Here is a 22,424-nt window from a genome sequence, read left to right as displayed (position 1 = left end):
TACTCCTTACATACGTACTTACTGTATGCAGTACTTGAAGTGGAGCAGTATAATATTCAAGAATCTCTATCTATCTATCTATCTATCTATCTATCTATCTATCTATCTATCTATCTATCTATCTATCTATCTATCTGTCTATCTGTCTATCTGTCGCTCAAATAATTTTCAAATATAATAATTTTCGGGATCTATCTATCTATCTATCTATCTATCTATCTATCTATCTATCTATCTATCTATCTATCTATCTATCTATCTATCTATCTGTCTATCTATATCTATCTGTCTCTGTCTCTGTCTGTCGCTCAAATAATTTTCAAATATAATAATTTTCGGGGTATCTATCTATCTATCTATCTATCTATCTATCTATCTATCTATCTATCTATCTATCTATCTATCGCTCGCTCAAATCATTTTCAAATATAATCATTTTCGGGGTCTCTGTTCCTTTATTAATCAGATGCTGAATGATCGGGAGCGCGCACGTTCACAGATGCGCACGCGCCACGCTCGTTCTCACCAAGATGCGCGCATGCTTACGAGAGACCCCACACCACCCGACCCTCCTCAGCTGTCACTCAAGAGCGGACCACGGGTTCGGATGCTGTACTTCCACGCGGTGGAATCTCCAGAAAAATAGGAACTGAGGACCAAAGCCACCCCGCCTCCCAGCCCAGCCCCTCCCCGGGATCCGAGCGCTGCTCTGCGGTGATCAACAGATCGGCGAGTCGGGGTTCCGCGGAGGATGTGTAGCGGGGAAGACAATACCGGTCGGTGCAAGCATGTGAGCGAGCCTGATCGAAGCACATGACGGACTCGTGGCTGCCGATTTCGGCTGTAATTGCATGCTACCAGAGGTCGGTCCTGCTCCGGTGCAAAAAGGAAGAAGGTTCGGTTGACAGCGGCAACATGACCCGAACATCATCACCATCATCCCGCACAGCTGTGACGGAACGGGCCCGCGGGGATCGTGGCACCGCTTTTACGCAGCAAACCACATAGTGACCACATTGTGTCAACGAAGGCTGACATGGACAAAAGAAGACGGGGGGCGTGAGGAAAGAAATAGAGGGGAGAAAATGAAACGATAAGAATTAAAGACTCGAGCAGAGAAAGTCCAGAAGATCTTCAAGTTTGGACCGAGCCAAGTCCAAAAACCTCGTCCTCCTCCTTCTGGCTTCTTCCTGGATCCTAAAGCATATTCACAGACTCGCACAGCGGTAAGCAATCATTTACGATTCATTTTTAATGCAAATTAATCTTAACCTATGGTATTACAAAGTGCATTTATTGTTCCGAACGTGTGACGACTCCAAGCTCAGTTTGGGCTGCACGTGCACGCGCCTTTTGACATGCATGCCGTCCACACAAATAAATGCTCGCATTTGTATGTCATATTTTTATGTCAAATTATATTTCTACGGGGAATTGTTTCTTGTGACATTTGCAAACATGAACGCCAGTGACTCCTGCCGTGCACGAGCGCCTTAATTGGAGCTCGTGCACGCGCAACGCCAGCTAGGCAGTTGTGTTCAGCAAATGTCATTTTTCACCTTTGAATCCAAAACGATGCACGTGAACGTTACATATAAAACACAATTGTACTGTTTGTTGTTTTGAATAAATATGAAAATGAAATAATTTATTCGTGAGGGATTATATTATATATTTACATTATTACTGTGGTTTTAAAACTGTGAAAACTGTAGTTAATGGAGGGAGAATGAGAAAAATAAATATAAATATTTGGATTTTTTTTGTGTAATGCAGAACAACAAGCACAATATTAAACGTGAAAAAAATACTATATAATTGATATTATGATTTTTTTATAGCGAGTTTTGGATCTCACGTTGTGCCCGAGCTTGATTCCTGCCATACGTTTTCTGTAAACTGCAACATCTCATCCCTTTATGAAGCCAATACTGCCCCATCCCCCCCTGCCTGCCGCTTTCTTCATCCCACCATCATTCAGGGCAGTTAACCGGGGGGGGGGAGCGACCTGCACCTGGCAGTCTTCGGCGTGATGACACACTGCACGGATGCTTTTGAATGATGATCCGTGGGCTCAAATATTATGACTTTGCTCTTCCATGCCGCACAAAACCAGTTATTTATTACATTTCTCCAAAATGGGATGGATTTGGCTCAGTGAGCAGAAAGTGGAATCTTCACGTTGCTCACATACGGATGATGTGTTCATCGCATACGTTCATCTTCATAGCTCGACCAGCACAATTTATCGTATTAACCATTTTTGCAAAGTGCTCCGTCCCTGATGACCTGGCTAACCTTTGTTACAACTCCTGCAACTGGGGGGGAGGAGGTTGGATGAAAGTGAAACAGGGAAGTGGGGGTGCTTGAGTATTAGACACCTGCACTGAAGAGTGATGAGGGGAAGATTGCGTGTGGCAGTGCCACGGCTGAAGCCAAAATGCTCCTGTTCAAGCTTTCTCCTCTGTTGCCGCTTTAGTGCGTGATTGTGCTTTTGTGATCCACACAAACACAATCGAAATCAGCATGTGGAAATAATGAAATTGTCGACTCAGCAATTAATTAGAACATCTATTATAGACTACAGGCCAAATACTGCATATGAAAAAAAACATCATCCATCCTGCCTTGATGTCACATGCGGTCTTAATACATGTGAGCGTTTATGAGAATCAATACCAGATTTTATTTTCCTGATAGTTAAAAGCCCGAATGAGACACTTGGGGCGCAATTAACGATGCTCCGTCAAGCTGAAGGCCCATTAGACTTTGCTGTAACCTTTTAAAGTGCATAACGCCTGGTGACTAAATCTCATATGGTGCGAAGGCAACATCTTCATTAACGTTACTTTCTCCTTTTCTAATTTGGGCTTTAAAATTGTCCCCACGTTAATGCAAGGATCAAATTTACGGTGTAATTGATTTGAATAAGAAAAAGATAATCATGTGCAATTAATCAGGCTTTTCTGCCGAGCGCAACGCCCGCAGGAGGCTTTTTAAAGTCAATGACACGCTTCAAAGACGTCTCTTCGCTATCGTTGGGGGCCTTGTATGCACTTCCTGTTTTTTCGCAGTTGCGAATGTACTGCATGTTGCCAGTGGCGGGTTGATTATGCAGCAATTGCGACACTTAAGTGGCAGGTGTGCCCACTGATGATCATATGAGCTAACAAGCTAGCATCATGTAGCTACAAAATGAAGTAAAGTGTGTGCAAAGTTTTTTTATTTGTTCAAAACATAAACGCATGCCACCATCTAGTGGTCAATAGTGGAATTGCTTCCCATATAAAACAAAATACACGAGGACAGAGATATTTTAAGACATTGATCTTGCACTATTTTTTACATATTGAAATATTATATCTGTATTTTTTTTTGTAGATTTATCACAACATCCAATAATATATATTTATAAAAAAAAGAATATAAATTGCAACCTTCTGAATTAACTTCAGTTAGCTTCTGGCTAAAACGGAGGATAAAATGAGGGCAACTGTCAACATTTAATGGAGCTAGCATCCCTAAGGGAGCAATTGGCGAAGTTCCCGGCGGTGCTTCCACGGCACTGTATACGTGTTTCCAGTATCTATTTAAACAGGGTGTCGAGCAATGTGCAAAATCAAGGTATTATGTTTATATCTGCTTTGGCAGTCGTGTGCACGCAGCCAGCGTTAATCCTCAGAGTTCGACTTGCTGAGGGGAAACGCCGTCTCGATTCCTGCCAACGAGTCTGGATTCCCTCCGACTGCGCATTGCTCTGCCTTTTTGGGTTTGGGTTTGCCAGTTGCTATGCGCCGCATTAGAGCGGCACCAGAGGGGATGGCTACCACCGAGAGGTCACGCTAAATAGGCGCCCACTTTCGAGGCCTCAAGTGATCGTTTCGAATCACCTCGAGTTACTTGTGTCTATTTTTCGCGCTGTGCCGTCATCCATAGAGGTAAATAAAATGTAATGAGCCTAATTTGTTCACAAAGAAATGAGTAGAGAGATAAAAATTCTACTTCTAAAAAAAAAAAAATACTTAAATGCAGTTCATTCATCCAGTTTCAAAGAGGAAGTTGGGTTGGCTGGCGACTATTTTTGGTATAAACAAATAATTTGGCATGGAGTTTCATCTAGAGGATGAAAAGTGTTAAATTAGAAGCTGAATGTTGTTGTGAAAGGAAAACTACTGGGGGCTGTCCTGATATCACTTTAAAGCAGGCGGCAGTTGTGTTCTTATAAAGTTGATCATTACAAAGTCCTCCGATTGAGTGTTGGCTCGTTCGTGAGTAAGGAGCGAAACGAGGTGGCGGCTTTTTAATTTTTTTGCTTGCAGATAAAGCGGCGTGTCACCTAGGCTTCGCTCACTAAGGCCGAATGGGCATTGTAGCAAATGTTGCACAGCAGGCACCTTCCCACTGGGAATGTCACTGCAACGTAGCAGGATGGATTTAGACGTACATACGCACGCACAGTCGCACGCGGTCGTGCCGAATGCAGCCGTGTTTACGCTCGAGTCATCGTCGAGCACGCATGTTCAAAGCGATATGTCCAACTCGTGAGTTGGCGCGCGCTGACACATTTGCATACTGGCTCGGGCCATCGCCGTGATGCAGGGTGACAGGTCTTATGCCGCTTCCCCTTGGGGGGTCCGGGGGGGGGCGGAACCACAACGTGACAGGCGAGCATGACTGAGGTCTTTCATTCAGGGTCGAGCAATGAACTTTATTTGCTCCTCAACCGCAGTCAGCAGTTAATGTGGGAATATATGCCGTGACGGAGCAAGATTGCATGAATTGATTTATGACTTGCTTAACCCAAGCCATGACTTGCCTTGCTTGATTTTTCCCTTCGTAACTAGAAATTACGACCAGGCAATTAAGCGAAATCTAATTGTGATTTTCAGTTTGGCTTCTCACGATCATATAAATATTATCATCAAAGAGAAAGGATTCATGTGCGGTGTGTGTTTGCAAGTTCCTACGTTTTGAAATCACCCTGAATGTAGCAAGTATGCTAACGCTAGCAGTCAATGTCAAATTGACAGGCTAAATGAAAATTAGCATCATGTTCTGGAAGTCCCCAAATCTGATGAATGTTTCTCTAATAGCTGCGGTGGAATATATTTGCTTAAAAAACTAGCTTTATGTCATAGGAAGGTGGGAGTGATTGCACAACAGTCGATAAAGACGCTCGTAATAATTTTACACGCTCGTTTTAATGCCCTCATAATCCAATTTATCGCAGTTTTAATGCTCTCAGGTGGTCAAATTGTTAGAGCAATGACTCAATGTAAACATTTTTATATTACAAAATAGCAACATCACGTCGGTGCGAGCATTGCGCATTCTGGGGACAGGCAAAATGAGACCTTGCAAATTCAAAAATTGTAACCCCAGAAAATAGTGAATATCATTAGAAAAATGCTAAAAATTAGTTGGAGTAACACTGATTGGTCCACATGTAGAGGATGGAGGATGCCGGAGTCACCCTGCCGTCCCTTTCGCTCACCGTCAGCTTCCCGGCAGAACCAAGCAGACGAGGTCAAAGGCCGCGGGGGCGACACCTTGTCACCGCCTTGCCGACGCGTCTCCTCACACAGGGGTTCAGGGGTTGGGGATGCACACACGTGGGTGCACACAGTCACACCAAAGTATCCGCCAGTGCACAGATGCACGGAATGTGGACTTTCCATGCGGAGAGAACAAATTTCGGCTGTTTTTGCAGCTCGTGCAGTGGTGAGTCACTGCTTGCGAATGCACACATTACTCCCATTTCATCAGCTCCGTGTCAACCCAAACCCCTTCCAACGCCCCCCACCCCGCCCTTTGCGTCCCCTCACTCCGAAAGGTCACAACCTCTATTTCTGGGTCACACGCCATCATTCAGCCCGACATAAACACTCGACTGTTTTCTAATTGGCTGGTTCTGCGACGCCCGTGCGGCGTCACTGTAAATGCCGGCAGCTCTTTACATGTCTCGCTAATTCTACTCAATGGAGCGTCGACATGGGAGGTTGCGCCTATAAAAATAGCCAGGACGCACGAATAAACACACACAAGTGTACGGTGGAGTTATTTTTGTCCGCTGTTCCATATACAGCACGCGTTAACCCAGACGCCCTTGTATGTTTACACGTCTTCTATGGGAATGTCCCTTCCTAGCATTAAGCTAGCTGGGGGTATTCCGAAGGGAAAATCAGTTGACTGAATTGAGAAAGAAACCGTCGCAAAAAGTGTTTAATTCTATTTACAGTATTTCCATACTGTATAATAAAAAAGAAAATGATTGATTAGGGAGCAGCCAATCAGATCCCCAAGTAAAAGCACAAAAACTGAATTTGCAATATTCGTCATCGACATTCACTTTGTCTCCCAGGACAATCCTTCCTCCTTCTCCTCTTCCCATTTCTTATCCCGCGGACACAGCTAAACAAAGTAACGTTCATACATGAGCGGTTCTCCGTGGCCCTGAGGCGTCAAGATGATGCAAGCCAAGGACCACCCTAGTGCGATGGCTCGGACCAAAGGGCCGCCGGGGGGGCGCTCGCGCAGATGCTCTCGTGCAGGCCGACGGGCTAATGATAATAATAAATTGAGACTTTATGCGCGAAACAAAACAATGCTAAAAAAAAAACAAAAGGAAGGAGCAAAGGATGAAGTTGACATATGCGTGCTTAAGGCCTCACTTGAAATAGCTTCTTTATGCATATTGTTATGTCGGGCCGGGTGGTGCGTGCGGGATGCGATGATGCGCTTTCCTATTGCCACTCTCAATGGTAACAAATGAACTCCTTTCCCGTTTTCGCCAACTTGTTTGGACCTCTCTCCGCTCGCGTTAACAAATCCACTTGTCCGTGTTTATTTAAAAAACACTCTGCTCACCAACGCGTACCACCACCCGCACTCTTGATTTTCGAGCTTATTTTCAATTTTATTATAAATAAATAGATAAATGAATGATCAAAATAAAATCATTTAAAAGCTTTCACTTCTTATACTTCTATTTTTTTCATATTTTCATGCATTTTTAAAGGTGTTAAATTCTAATTTATAAATAATTATTTCATTATTTTTATTTCTTTTGCTGGCATTCCTTCCTATGAAGATATTTTATGCAGTCGTAGTGGAACCCCGAGATAACAGGCGAACTAACATAAGCAGGCTGCAGTGTCTCCAGAGCGTGCCGGGGCGCATTTCATGAGGAGCTTGCAGTAAACACGCTTTAAGGATTTCTTTTTTTTCCCTAGACCGCAATGGATTTTTCCAGAGTTTAAAGCGCCTTGTTCCTCTGGATGACCTTTATTCAGATGCTAAATAAAAATAAAAGGTTTTCCTTAAAAACCTCTGTGATGATTTTAGTCACACTTGTTGTGGTGTTTGCATTATGTTTGAGCAGAGGTGGATTTACCGTGAGGCAAAAACGGGCGATCTCGGGGCACCCCAACGTCTGATAAAAACGGATTAGTAAAGTTTTGTTCGATTTAAAGGCATTAATATTGTTTTAATCTGTCAAACTAAACATAAAACAGGGAGAATTACACTTTGTGTTTTTAAAACAACCACTTAGCCTTTCAGTCTGTAAGATTAATGCTAATGCTAATTAGCATTTATGTTGTGGCGCTGTAAAAATGAAGTAGTGTGAAGTCCTATTATTGGGTTCACGTTGAACCCCCTAAATTTGAGTAAAAGCATTTTTTGTTTCCCGCATCAAACGTGTCGGCCGAGTGGGATGATTAAAGTTGCGCAGGAAGTTCAGGCTGTGACACATTGGAAGCCTTGGCGGCCTTTCTTTCGACACCCTCCTTAAGTCTGCGTCGTATGCGCTCAAATTCGATCGCTTACTTCCGTTTTCATTCGTTGGCCATCTGCTGAGTTTGGCTGCAAAGGAGAATCAATTGTTAATGTTGGCGCCGACTTTGCTTGGCCATTTTAATCTTTTCTCGGTCACTGGCTGCAAGCCTTTTTGATCTCTTTGGAGTCCAAAAAGAAAGCGGTCACTGCAGGTCCCTGTACATTGTACAATAACTCAAAGAGAAAATGGCGAGCCGAGCCTTTTTTTTTCTTTTGGTGGTGGTGGTGGTAGGTTTTGATTGAAAAGACCCTGGAAGTAAAGCCACTAAATGGAATGTAACCATGACTCATGTGGCTTTTACTGCAACATGTCTGAGTCTCAACTCTGGAGAAAGGATAATATCAATTTTATGTTCATGTGTGGACGTAAAGAAATCTTATGTGCACATAAAAAAAAGAAAAATCATTACCCATGGGCAATCTATATCGTACGTATGTGTATCTATATCCATATATCAATATGTGTATATATCTATCGCTATATATCTATATCTATTTATATATATGTATATATATATATATATATATATATATATATATATATATGTCTACATCTATAGCTCTAAATATATTTTTAAAATATCATAAAATCAAAACAAACCGATTAAATAATGTGGTTGCATAAGTGTGGACACCCTCTTCCTAATACTGGAATGTGGCTGTGTTCAGGATTAACCACTGTCAAGCCCATGTAAAACATCATTTCAACTTTCTCTGATTTTATACTAAATATGATTAGGATGTTTTTTTAGGCTTTTCCTGATTTTTTTTTTTTTTTTTTTTTTGCTCTCTAGCAGGAACCTGAAGTTTTTTGCGCTAACACCAACTGCTGTCAAACCAGAAGAAAATATTCCAAAAATATGCAGGAAGATTTATGCAGTACACCCTACTAAAAAAATTGTAAGAAAACAAAACAAAAGGTCTGGGAGTTGACGGATAAGTATTTAAAAACGAGCGCCTCCACGGAGGATAAACCATGACCCGAGTCCTCCTCTTTATCCTCTTCAGTGAGCGAGGTGAGCACGCTGATGACCGTCACATGAAAAGTGTTGAGGACGAACGTAATAGCTTCTCTGCTCCTTCCAAGGCCGGCCTGGCGTAACCCAGCCGTGTCCCTGTGGCTTTTGTGAGCGCAGAAAAAAGGTCAGGGCCACTGCGGCACACTTGTCGTGTTTACAATTTGCAGCAAAGAAAACGTGTTCGTATGATACATGACCTCAGGGCGGTGGACGGAGCGTAATAGAAGGACAGCAATGTTTGCTTTTTTTATATTTGTAGCACAAAAGAGACTTGACCTGCTTTTTATGCACTAGTTGCATTTTTGAATGACTGTTTTTGAATTGAAAGTGTGAAGTGAAAGCTTCTGAGCTTCCATCACTAACATCCCGTAGCTCAGTGAATCCAATGGGAGAAAAGAGGCTAATTGCTTTTAAAGCAAAAATACACAATAGAAAAAATATTCACAATAAATATTCTATATATATATAAATACACTGTCTTAGTTTTTCTGCCTGCTAAAATGAATAGGAAAAACATATAACAAGCTAATAATTAATAGCTGTACTAATTTACCCATCCCATTTTTAATCCAACAGTTTTCATTTCTAATCTTTTTTTTTAAAATGCAAATCTATGTTTCAATTTTAATAATCACTTCCTTTCAGTGAGCTTTTACGCACAGCTGAACGTCCCACTGTGACCGTTGCTGTGTTGGTGTGAATTACTAACAGCATCACTTCGCGGGAGTGGGCGGGGCAGCAGGAGCAGCAACACAGCAACAGACACCCTGGTGGGCGTCACTGTTTATGTTCGCTGAATTATTCACTTCCTCTGGGAGTCGCAGATTATCAAGAATTCATGTTGACGACAAAAAGAACCTTAATAGGACATGTAGCCGCTCTGTGTGTGTGTGTTTGTGTGTGTCTGCGTGCCAACATTCCTAAATGTCTACACAGCTTTTGTCTGCTTGGCTGGGTTCTGTGTGAAAGGCCAAGGTGGCTAAATGCTAGCTCTATTATGTACATTATTTCATTATGTATTTTAATATTTTTAATTATGTAAAAAATATGGGGAAGACAAGACAGAATTCAGTCTTCTTTTAAGTCGTCGTCTTTCACTTCCTGTTAGTTGAAGTAAAGTCAGCTAGTCGTCGGTCGCCTCCATGACGTCATGAAGGACACGATCTGACATCTGGGAATCGGCGGTAGTTGCTCCAGGAGGTCTCGCGTAAATAGCGAGCCGCCGCCGCGGGGCAGAAGCCACATTTCATTACGCAATCCTAATTAATCTCCGCAGGAAGCCACGCGTGCGTTTAATTGATTGACTCATCGGCACTGTCGCGATACACGTCCAGACATTAGTGGTGCGCTAAGTGCCAATTTCACGCTAGCTTGGGGCGGCCCCGGACGTTGCGTTATTTTGAAAGAAAATTGTCAGGTGCTAAGTCGCAGCCCGCTCTAATGAGGTGGCTGTTAATCAGTCACTCATTAATGCTGTTCTATTAAACCCTGAGGGAACGTTGCTGGGATTTATATTCTATTAAGAACTTTGATTAAATGTGTGGCAGGTCTGTTTTTGTAGCGTCGATTCTGCAGAGAAATTGCTCTTGAGTGACAAATAACTTAAATTTATCAGTCATGATAGAATGAAGATTAAATAGGCCCGACAAAGGGCGACACTTTAGGAAGTAAACCTTGAGTTAGACCAACACTGGCCGAAAGGGTGACAAATTTTCAATATGGCCGCAGCCCACATTAATATTCATCATGCATTTCAACTTAAATTCAACATAATTTCACCCGCCGTAATGAAAGCAGAGGAAAGGCCCAAAGCCAAACAAGACTAACGAGAAAAGTCCTTATGAAGTCTTACTGTAGCCGATAAGAGGCGAGGAAACGGCAAAGCCAAACGTGTAAGCTTCTTAACACAGTGAGGCAATATGGATATCAATGTTGAAAATCTGGAGTTATGTTTAACGGGTGGGAGCATACGTGACCTCTAACGCTGGCTGACACCGAACATAATTCAGCGTCGGTGACAGGAAGTGCATCGGAGGTGTGAAGGCGTCTTTGATGGATGGTCGGGATGCGGGGGTTGGGGGAAGCCACAGCGGCAGAGTGGTGGGGGTGGGTATCGAGAGGACCCCCTCCCCCGGTGAGGGACGAGGGCGATGGTGAGAGGTGTGTGTGTGTGTTACTCACGAGCAGATGTTGTAATTGTAGCCTTGTGATGAGCCTCATGAATGAGAGCCTCGTGTGAGCACAGAGGCCTCCAACCGGCCGTGGATGCACTCGCTCATCTCATTAGACGTGTCAATGGGTGCGCGTGTGTGCGATTCTATGCCAAACTTGGTAATAATTTGTCCACTAGTGGGCGCCATCATGTTTTCCATCTGTAACTTTAAATGTGTGTGGCTTTAAAAGGCAAACACACGACTCGGCTACAGAGGCTTAATAGCGGTGAGCCTATTGTTTCCAGTGTGGTCAGGGAGGGGGCGTGGCTTGGCGATTCAATCCACGCCGCTTTCGTGTGCATGCGTGGTGCGCCTGTGTAACAATCCGCTAAGTCATCTCTCATCATCGCTCTTTTAGACAGCAGAATGGGCCCTACAGTGTGGATCGAGGCGGAGAGCTGCAGCTGCTACACACGTGCACACACACACACACACACACACACACGTGCGCAGTCGTGCACACACACATGCTGCCCCTCCCTGTTTGTCTGATGCTTTACTTTAATAGTGAGACTGATGCCATTTAAATCTTTCGCTTCAATTCCCGAGATGCAAATGCAGCTGCATAAGTGGGTTAGTCAAGTCTCTCGTTGACATACGGTAGGAGTGCCGGGGGAAGGGCCCGGTCAGTGAACGCAGCACGCCAAGCTCCCGTTGCTTTGTTTTATGAGGAAAAAAAAAAAGGCGCCAGAATTTTTTAAGTGTTCAGCAGGAATATTTGAAAGCTCACATTAACATAATGAATGTGACATGCACGTTCACAAGGCCTGCTAACAATGCAAATTACAACTATAAATGCAGCGTCTTGAATGTGATTTGCAAATGACATTAAGTTTTATTGAAAAAATAAAAACGAGTTGCAGTTTCTTTGACGAGATTTTGCAGGGTCCAATTGAACAAGGTCAAAAATCTTTTTGCAACAAACTACTTTGAGTCATGCGTCAAATTAAAGCCAGTCACGAAGGCTGCCTAAAAAAAGTCATCATTTGAGCAATATGTCTTCATACGATGACATAATGACTAAAAAACATACAATGTGTTCGTTAACAACCATTTTATTTTTAGCAATAGCAAAAACTGCGAGTTATCTCCAAGAGCGCAGCACAAATAAACTCCCTCAACTTTTTTATCGGCAATCCCATTTCCATTGTTTGCAGTTTACAGCAATTAACGCTTCCATAAACACACCATAAAACAAGGCGGCTAATAAACATGTGGTGGTGTCGTAAAAAAATGCACAGCCACCCCAAAAAGCGATTTAAATTCCAACATGCACGCTCTAATCCCGCTTTAATCCCCCATATGACATTTCACTGCGTACACAGCGATAGGGAGGCAGGTGCTAATTATGCATATTTGGGATTATTTCATCCTCGGTGAATGAAGTCCTCGCTAATCCTCGTCCGTGCCGCCGCTCGTGTGGAGTCATCAAGGTAAATCCAGCCTCGGTGTGATTCGCCGGCTATTATTAGCACGCTAACGGGCTCGCCCAAGACACGGGACGTGGGCCAGTGCACATCCAGGTGTGCCATATTGGACAGCAACGGAGGCCTCGGGCGCCCAACTGTCAGACGCGAGACTCGGCCTGCTTTCCTGCAAAATGGGAATAATATGAATAAAAAACACACACACACACACACACACACCCCTTCTGCCCTCCAAAGCTGTCACCAAAGGCAAAGGTGCTCCTGCACATGCGGACACACATGCGCTTTGCGCAAGACATGACACGGAACATCTCATTCTGACTCACTCCGACACACAAACACACACACACACACACACACACACACACACTTACATAAACACACTCGAGGACAAAAAAGGGGATCTTCTCGGTTTTTGTTCCAAATACACTTAAGGGTCAAGTTGCATATGGCTAAAGGTCAGAATATTAGGAACACCTGCTCAATTACAAACAATAGGGTTTTTTAATTCTTGTCTGACACTTGTGACTGACTTCGGCGTCTGGTATTGGTTCCCCATCCTAAACTATGTACGAATTGAACTGACAAAATTGCCTCTTAGCTTGTGAGCTAGTTGGTGGCTAGCACCTTTCATCGCTGCTCGGAAAGAATCTTCCAGGCAGCGCCTTTAAGTGGATATTTTTTTTCAGCTCAAATCTGTATATATCGGTGCGCTATGCTAGCTAGATGAAATTGCATCCATTTTCTGGGTTGCAGCGGTGGTATTTGATTGACAGTTGATTGTTGATTGGTATGAACTTGTCCACAACATTTGAGACTGGAGACAATTTATTTATTTCTCTCAAATTTTTCAATTTAGCAAGGTTAACATTCTTCTCTGTGGTACGTCACATTTAGACATTTATTTGTGCTTGAATGGGACTTTAATAGGCCTTTGTGGAAATATTAGAAACAGCTCACGAAAGGAGAATTTTTTTATCAGTTGAACTAAATCCAGTTGCTGGTTTTCATCCTTCTCCGGCATGATAAATGAATCAGACAGCAGATGAGTGTGTAAAGACGTGCGTGTGTTAGCGTCCGTCGACCTCACTTTAAACCTTCACTCTCGCTTTTAAAGGCGGATGAAAGCAGAAAAAAAAAATTGCTGACGAGTTTTTGTGAAAAGAAGACTTAAAGTGTGCACGGAACCTCACGCATGATATTAAGGGAGACAGTGAATGAAACCACCTAAGTAGCACTTTTATTAGCTTTTCTATTTTTTTCCTTTAGCGGATTGGATTAAGCGGACTCTAATGTCAAATCCAACATTCAGCAGGTCCTTGAATTCTCTGTTCCATTTGAATCCACAATAAAAACAGGCAGGCAGAATTACTACTATGTCAAATATAAAATATATTGAACATAGTATGAGTTTTTTAAAAAATATTGAAATCAAAATACAAATAAAAGAGAGCTATTTGGCTGCAGCCTGGCGGAGCTCGACAGTTCTTCCATGGGGAAAACTTGTGGTGAACTTTGAGATCTGACGGCTTGGAGCGAGAAATTGGATTTGCTCAGCAGTAGCTGCAAAGTTAAAAAAAAATAAATATATATATATATATTTATATATATATTTTGGAAATCCCTATATATATATATATATATATATGGGGATTTCCAAAATTTGAAACAGATGAAATTTGATTAGGAAGTCTTTCATCACTTGCTACAAATGAAGCCATCATCACAGCAGCCAGCTAAAGCAGATTGAGCCCGAGTCACATCTAAAAGGAGTCGAGGCCATCAGATTATGGAAGGTTATTAGCAGAGAGGCGTCAAATCTGAGAAGCAAATCATCTTCATCAACTTCACACGAACGGAAGTCCTAGCAAATTGCTCCAACACGTGGTGGCGCCTGTGGACTTTGAGTGACACCAGATGAAGTTAAAGAGGATTGCCCCGGCCGGGATGTGTGAACGGCGGAAATAAGGAGCCGCGTGGAGATAGCGCGCAGCCCTAATTCGAGCCACCAGCACTAGTGAGTGGATTTAGAGCAAATCAAACGAACATCGCTTATTGTTCGCGGCTCTGCATGATTAGCAGTCGAGGAGGCTTGAAAGTGAAGATGGGGGATTATGGAACTGGACGCTTGACATAAAGCATTTAAATCAAGAAGGGCCTTTCTGGAGACTTTTCCAACTGGTGTCCTGACATGACTCCTTGCAGAAAGTAGAAGTTTCCAAGCTCAAAGTGCTAAATGCTAATGTAGCAGAGCATCTGGCCAAACTGGAAAAAAAGAAATTCGCTGTCAATTTGAAGTAGATTGGGTTATTTTTACCCAAGGTTGGGTTAATTATTTTGACCCAGCAGACTGTATTTGGTGTGTCCCCTCTCCACCCTTCCAACACGCCCACCCGCGCTCATCCCGCCTCTGCCACCTCCAGCCGTGACCCATTTTGCAGGGGGATGATGTGGGGGTAAGTGAGGGTCCATTGTTGAGCGCCACAAAAACGCCCTGCCTCCTTCCCATCCCGCCGCCTTTCGCACAAGTTGGCACTCGGGCGGCGACGCCACAAACGGACGGATCGTTCCTTTGAGGCGGCGGGTAAACGATGGCGGCGGGAAGAGGAGGAGGAATAAGGAGGGAGCAAGTGAGTATATTTCGCTTTGGTTCTTGGCGTGTTTCGTGGAGTCCAAAGCACAGATGCTGTGCCCCCCCTGCAACATATGGAGACGCTTTGCCTTGGGACAACGTTAATGAGGCAACTTTGACTTTCCGACCACGTGCGCCGTCCTCGCATGTTTTGTCATTGTCCACGCCCTCAACGGCGGGGCGGTTCATTTCTGCAGAATTTGACATGTGTTTGTGCTTTCATCATTGCCATCCCTCCATCATCCATTTTTTTGTGCATTCATCTGAGGAGGTTTAATGGATGTGTAATGATGATCAATGCTGATAACTCAAAGTTTTGTTTGGACTCACTTGAAGGAAGGGGAAATAAATTTAGTTAAGATATGCACTGCAGAAGCTTTTCCTCAGACTTTATAACCCAATTTGAATTGCGCATGTACCTAATGAAGTGTCTGGAGAGGAAATGGAGAAACAAACGAGCAGGATGTGAACATGAGCGCATTTGAACATGAACAAATTATTGTTCCTAATAGCTTATTAAGCTTTTTTTTTTTTTTTTTCTCTTTTCATATACACTTTGCATGCCCGAGTCAAGTTCAAGCAGGGGCTAATGAAGCCGTTAGCCGGACACGGTCTCATTAGAGCTTTTTGCAAACCATTTGCACCGTGTTTATTATCCACGCTGCCCCTTCAGCCGCCCGTCTATTCAAAACGAGAGTATGCATATACATGTACATGCATCTGCATATAATAGAGCCTTGCGGGCATATGAAATATTTAACTAGGCAAATAGTTTACAGGCAAAAAGGCATAAGCTTTTTTTTTTTTTACTCACTATGCAACTCATTTCATAGAAATTTATATATATATATTTGAGTCTTTCTATATTAAAATTTTTTAAGATAATTTTCAAAACCAATTATTGAAATAAATGACCTTGATATTCAATTCATAGCTTCATCTTATGTATTTGGTGGCTCACTGCCACACTTGGCCCCAATACAAGCTGACTGTAACTGGCCAAAATGAAACTTTGCCACATTGACCTGTCGACAACCTGTGCACGCTTCCAAAATCTCTGACACAACGTCCACCAAATCGCTGTTCACATTTGTATGATGGTAACATTGTTGTGTTGTGTTGTTACTTTTGCGTTGCTGACTCATGCTGCCGCTAACTTGACATGCTGAGTCAGCTTCTTCAGCCTCCGACTGCCCCCACAAGCTCCCGTGGACGCAAATAAGATGTGAAAGCAAAATGCCAAGTTGTATAAAGTATTCAGAACAGCTGGTGAATGAAAGCAGCGCCTCCTTTGGGTGGGAGGTGCTATGACACCTCCCAGTGTATTCTTTATAAAAGAACTGACTTACTGCGCTTAGAATTTAGAAAAAAAAATGTCCTCCAATATATTTGTACATAAATTATAGTCTTTTGTCAATTTATTCATGACTTGACTTACTCAATACAGACATACATACGGTGTATAGAGATTAGCAATGCGGGCTAACAATTAGCTGATAATATCACGTTTTCACCATTCAGCAATTTATTTTTATGGCTGAGAGGGGAATAGTGACCTTGTAGGGAAAATGTATTTGAATGGCACAGATTAGGTTGGGAATAAATCACCCGCTGTTGCTGTCACCGCTTCACATGTGACAGTGGATAGGAAAGATTTGCATAATTTGAAAATGCGGCCCTTTTAAACACATCAAAGCGCCTCCATGATTTGCCGTTTTATCGTTCCAAACAGTCACTTTGTACGCACGGGAAGCGCCACATCAAAAGAGCCGTTTAACCTCTCGTGGCCTGCAGTGAAAAGGACAACACAAGGAGTTATGTAAAGACAATGACAGACCAGTATGGACTCCCCCGCGTGTGTGTGTCACAACTCACAACTTGTAGCGTGTCCTCACACCGTGAACCGGGGGAGCGCACACGTAAACGATTCCTGACATGTTTCTTCCAGCGGCGTCCTGGCCGTGTCCTTATACGGTCACGGTGATGGATGCACACGCTATCGTCGCAAGCATTCTTGAAAAACAATTCCTCTATCCGAGCTGAAAGCGAGGACATAAGACAGAGGGCTTTGACTTGTGTTGCGTTTCAGAAAAGTTGGAAACTTAAGACCTCTGGCTTGGGAATGAAAAGTTGATGGATCATGATGAACAATTAATTAAAGAAAAAAGGTTACGGTCAACATCGATGGTCAGGGTTTCAAAAATGGTAACACAACACATTCTGTCGGCGTAAAAAGTAGGATTGAAGAGGTTTGGTTGGACATTGAATAATCTTGATCGAAAACGAAGAACTGAATTACTTTTTGCAGTGCCAAACAAAAGTGTGCTCCACCTAGTGGCCAACAGTGGAATTACACCCAAATTAAAGATGTGGCAGCACAAAATAAAATCTGAACCTGCAACTACGGTTTGAATTTAAGTCCTCAGCCATATTTTTGTTCTTGCTGCTTTGAGGTCGAACCTTTGTGAGCTCCGGCCAGGATATTTCCTACTTGAATGCTTCGTTAAGCTTTCAACCTGCTGGCTCAGGAGACGGACCCTGGAAGCCCTTTTTAAAACTCCGCCACTATTCAGGCTGGGATTTTCCAGCAACCCACATCGTGTCCCGCGCTTTCCAAGACATCGACTCCCGAGGGAACAACACACGAGCACAATGACATTTACCTCTCAAACGAACACAACCCCAAAAACTGCACCTCCTTGAGAAGAAGGCTCACTAAGAGGATTTATTTCTTCCAAAAAAGATAGAAAGCGTGTGCGCGTGTGTTTGGGGGTTGGGAATTCCCTCTATGGATTATTTCATCTCCTGGCTGCTGCGCAATGGTATTTTTTTTTTTTAATACTGATATCCTCTTTCCAGCAGTGTTTAATTCCCTTAAGAGGCAACTTGACAGCAGCCTCAAAGTGACACCGAGCTCCCAATGTTTATGCTGCACGAAGCAAAAGAGCAAATAAATGGGCTCGGGGGTCTTTGATTTTACGGACGGAAATTACACATCTCTTAAACTAACGTTAAATTTTCCCTCCGAGTGCTCTGATGATGATGCGAAAGGTTTAATCGAGCTGTGAGATTGGAGGTCACTCTGACGGTGTCGACATGACCTCTGCTAAACGTGGCGAGTTGCGAACAGAATATTCTGTGCCACAGTCTAAAAACGTACCACTTAGCTTTAGCTGCTGTTCCAGCTCGGTGAAATGGTTGTCTGTCAAACGTATTTTACACTCGGTACTTAAGTTGAAGTGCAGTGAAGATGCTTGTGTAAAAAGACGCTTGTAAAAGTACTGAGTCAACTCCTTAACTCCAAGTATATGCAGTGTATTATATTAAATTATAAACTATTCTTTTTTGGGTGTGTGCTCATGCTGTGGTGTTTTTTCTGCCCCCCCCAGAGTCTGTGAGCAGGTGAGAGAGGGACACTGTCTGCCCCACTGTCCAGCGACACCATGAGCTGGAGCTTCCTCACGCGGCTGCTGGAGGAGATCCACAACCACTCCACCTTCGTGGGGAAGCTGTGGCTCACCGTGCTCATCGTCTTCCGCATCGTCCTCACGGCCGTCGGGGGAGAATCGATCTACTACGACGAGCAGAGCAAGTTCGTGTGCAACTCGGGGCAGCCGGGCTGCGAGAACGTCTGCTACGACGCCTTCGCCCCGCTCTCGCACGTGCGCTTTTGGGTCTTCCAGATCATCCTGGTGGCCATGCCGTCCCTCATGTACATGGGCTACGCGGTCAATAAGATCGCACGACTGGATGAAGCCAAGGGAGGAGCCGGTGCCGTGGCGGTGAGAACCCCCGGGGGAGGGGGCTACACGCACAGGAAGCCCAGGAAGATCTGCTTCGGGGCACGGCAGCATCGAGGCATTGAAGAAACCGAGGAGGATCACGAGGACGACCCCATGATCTACGAGGTCCCGGAGATGGAGCCTCCCAAGAGGCCTCGCGATCCGCTGCAACCCACACCCAGACCCAAGATTCGGCACGACGGTCGCACGCGCATCCGGGACGAGGGGTTGATGCGGGTCTACGTTCTGCAGCTGGTGAGCCGCACGGTACTGGAGGCGGGCTTCCTCGCCGGTCAGTACTTTCTGTACGGCTTCCGCGTGATGCCCGTCTTTGTGTGTTCGGGGAAGCCTTGCCCCCACAGCGTGGACTGCTTCGTGTCCCGGCCCACGGAGAAAACCATCTTCCTGCGTATCATGTACGGCGTCACCATCCTCTGCCTGACGCTCAACGTCTGGGAGATGCTCCACTTGGGCATCGGCACCATCTGCGACATTCTCCGCCGGCGCCGCTGCCCGCCTCCGGACGACGAGTACCAGCTGGGCTTGCTGGGCCCCAACGTGGGCAGCGAGGGCCCGGTCGGGGTCGCGGGACCGGAGGTGGGTTCCGAAGGCGAGGCGGGCGGCGACGGCCCCGCCGACTACGTGGGCTACCCTTTCTCCTGGAACACCCCGTCGGCGCCGCCAGGCTACAACATCGTGGTGAAACCGGAGCAGATGCCCTACACCGACCTGAGCAACGCCAAGATGGCGTGCAAGCAGAACCGGGCAAACATCGCCCAGGAGGAGCAGCAGCAGTTCGGCAGCAACGAGGACAACTTCCCCACCGGGGGCGAGGCCCGCGTGGCCCTCAACAAGGACATGATCCAGCAGGCCCACGAGCAGCTGGAAGCCGCCATTCAGGCCTACAGCCAGCAGCACCGCGCCGAGGAGCAGCTCGGAGACAGCCAGGACGACAAACCCCAGAGTAACATTATCCAGACTCAGCCTCACAGGGAACGCAAGCACAGACTCAAGCACGCCAAGGGTGGCGGCAGCAGTGGCGGAGGCAGCAGCAGCAACAGCAGCAGCAGCAAATCAGGAGAGGGAAAACCCTCCGTTTGGATTTAACCGGACCGACCGGACTGAAAACCGCCAGTGCCTTAGAGGAGGGGTTCTTACAACTTTTGGGTCCAGGAATCCAGGAATTTTTCCGCCTTCTAATCATCATGCAGGGGCGTCCAAAGTCCAGCCATGTGTATTTCTTTTTTTAATCCGCTCACATCATTTACTAAGAATAAAAAAAGTCTGTTTTTAACAAAAAGGCAGTGTTAAAATTATGCCTGCTGAAAAAGCCACATACCTGTGGGTGGCACTAATAATAATAATAATGATACTAATAATAATAATAATCTTTTAAAGACCATATCATACACAATGTGCTTCACACTGTTGAAAATGTTTTGAAAAATGTGTGCCCCTGGACCCAAAAAGTTAAAAAAACACAAACCCTGCCTTAGAGAATCCTGCGAGCTGGACTTTTTTTTTTTTATTGTGTGTGAGACGATGCAGCTGATGCTTTTGTCTGGGCTATTGTTGTCAAACATTTTTGACAACTATTAGTGTCTCACTCCTCTAAAGTTGTCCTCATTGTCTGCCTTTTCGAAGGGGAAATTGTCCAATGAGAACACAAACTCAACTCCGATCCGATTCCACTCCCCATTTCAGAATGCAATAAAACCATGGCCAGTGACTTTTCCTCGAGAAGTGACGGGATCAGTGTTCCGTCCCCCCTTTATATGAATTTAACAGTATTTCTGTCTCGTATGTCTTGTTTTCCTTCCGCTTCATATGTCCTTGAACATGGTGCATACTTTTCCATACTTGCCATACGCCTGGCAGCTGACTGCCCCCTGTCGACGGCTGTGGGTATTGCAGTGCCAGTTTGCCAATAGTCCCCGCTGCCTCCAGCAGCAGATGGATCTGAAGTCTTCCTGTTGGTCCGAGCTCATGTGAAATTCTTGAGAGGTTAAAGCCATGAAAAAAAAACCACACACACAATGAGACCAAACACTGTTTCGTGTCATATGTCAGTGCCAAGATTTCAAACGTCGGAATGCCGTGGCCATGCTTGCTCCAAACGCCTGCGTTGGGACCAACCCTTTTGTAAAAGTCACCTGTCTTTCTTTTTTCTACAATGTATGTGTTGAAATTTAAAGCAACGGTGACCACAAGAAGAAGCCGAGGTTTGTTTTTATACGGAATTATGGCTTTTTCTTCTGCCCCATCTTTTTTTGTATAATAGAGGAAAAAGTGCAGAAAATGGAAATAACTGTGTGAATATTTATCGTTGTGATTGAAATTGCCTTCCAGTTGTAAAACATAAAAGAAAAGGGGGGTGACAGTCTATTTTTATAATATATATGGAGAGGGAGAGAGGAAAAAAAATGAGTTTTGCAATGTTCCGGGGCTACAAGGGTACAAGTCACCCGCCCGGGTGCCACATAGTGTCAGGATGCCCCCAAACGAGTTTGTGTTTTCCCAGCTTAAAACGCTTGTGTGAATGCAAAACAAAAGCAGCCAAGCATGAACAGATACGCCCGCCAACTGAGATGTCTGAGAACTCGAGTCAAGTTTTGAATAGAAGAAAGCAAAAGCTTAGAATGCCGATTCGCAGGTGATGATTTACATCCTCTCCAAAGAAGACTGTGTATTCAAGTACCATGAAAAATCTTCTGCTGACGTGGCGGCTTTAGAGTGCCTCGTTGTTGCGCCATCAAAGAAAAGCCACACGTTCGCCATTTTGAAGGCTCATTTTATATAATTACCGATTTTTTTAAATCAAATTTGCCAGGGTTGATGACATCACACTTGTCTTCAGTGTCAAATTAACTTTTCACTTTACATGGACTTTAATGCTCTGTGGATGAAATTAAATTTTTTTTTTTTTAGATTTGTCACCATTTGATCCCTGAAATACCACATTCGTGAGAACCATCTTAATATTTCCACAGTAGGCCAGCGTCACGCTGCATGCATTTCAATGCCGAATCAGATTATACCGTTGGGTCGACTCAAGCATGTGATATTTCAAGTCCTGCACCTGTTGCAATTCTGTCGCAATGATGGATTAGTCGATGCAAGAGGCGCCAAGTGATAAAATCCCGGGATTACCTTTTGTATTTTACGTTTGACAGTTATCGGATGGAAGTTTTTAGTGACCGAGTCCAGCTGTCAAGTCAAACGATGTGTGCTGTCATGTGGCTGGGCTGCATTCTTTCTCTTCATGACATGAATACCGGAAAAAAAAAAAAAAAAAAACAATAGGATGGTTTTGTCAGTTACAAATGTGTGTTTTCCTATGCCTTTAAAAATACATGTAAGTCAATTTGTTTGCAAACTTTTTTTTTTTACATTCTGTATTGGGTATATTTGAGATGCATGTTATAAAAGAATTATTTTCTTAAGAAAAATAAATGCCAAAGAAAGCAAGTGATCGGGATTCTTTTTCTCAATATTGTTTACATTACTTTGATAAT

The 22,424-nt window shown here is 44.1% G+C and overlaps 1 protein-coding gene across 2 annotated transcripts; it reads left to right on the top strand.

Moving 5' to 3' along the window:
• Positions 1 to 529: 529 nt before the first annotated feature.
• On the top strand, positions 530 to 22,189 carry gjc1 (gap junction protein gamma 1). 2 transcript variants are annotated; one of them, XM_037255512.1, is made up of 3 exons: positions 530 to 1,226; positions 18,517 to 19,164; positions 19,258 to 22,189. In XM_037255512.1, the coding sequence occupies exons 2-3, from the start codon at positions 18,571 to 18,573 to the stop codon at positions 20,014 to 20,016; spliced, it is 1,353 nt and encodes a 450-aa protein (XP_037111407.1). In that variant the 5' UTR covers positions 530 to 1,226; positions 18,517 to 18,570; the 3' UTR covers positions 20,017 to 22,189. The 2 variants fall into 2 exon arrangements, with proteins under 2 accessions (XP_037111407.1, XP_037111406.1); XM_037255511.1 differs by having other exon boundaries at positions 18,517 to 22,189.
• Positions 22,190 to 22,424: the final 235 nt, after the last annotated feature.

The sequence above is a fragment of the Syngnathus acus genome, chromosome 8 (assembly GCF_901709675.1).
Source record: "Syngnathus acus chromosome 8, fSynAcu1.2, whole genome shotgun sequence".
Lineage (NCBI taxonomy): Eukaryota > Metazoa > Chordata > Actinopteri > Syngnathiformes > Syngnathidae > Syngnathus > Syngnathus acus.
This window is presented reverse-complemented; position numbering and strand designations above follow the sequence as displayed.

Excerpts from the sequence above, each read along its gene's own strand:
- gjc1 (XM_037255511.1), top strand. The coding sequence starts at position 18,571 with ATGAGCTGGAGCTTCCTCACGCGGCTGCTGGAGGAGATCCACAACCAC.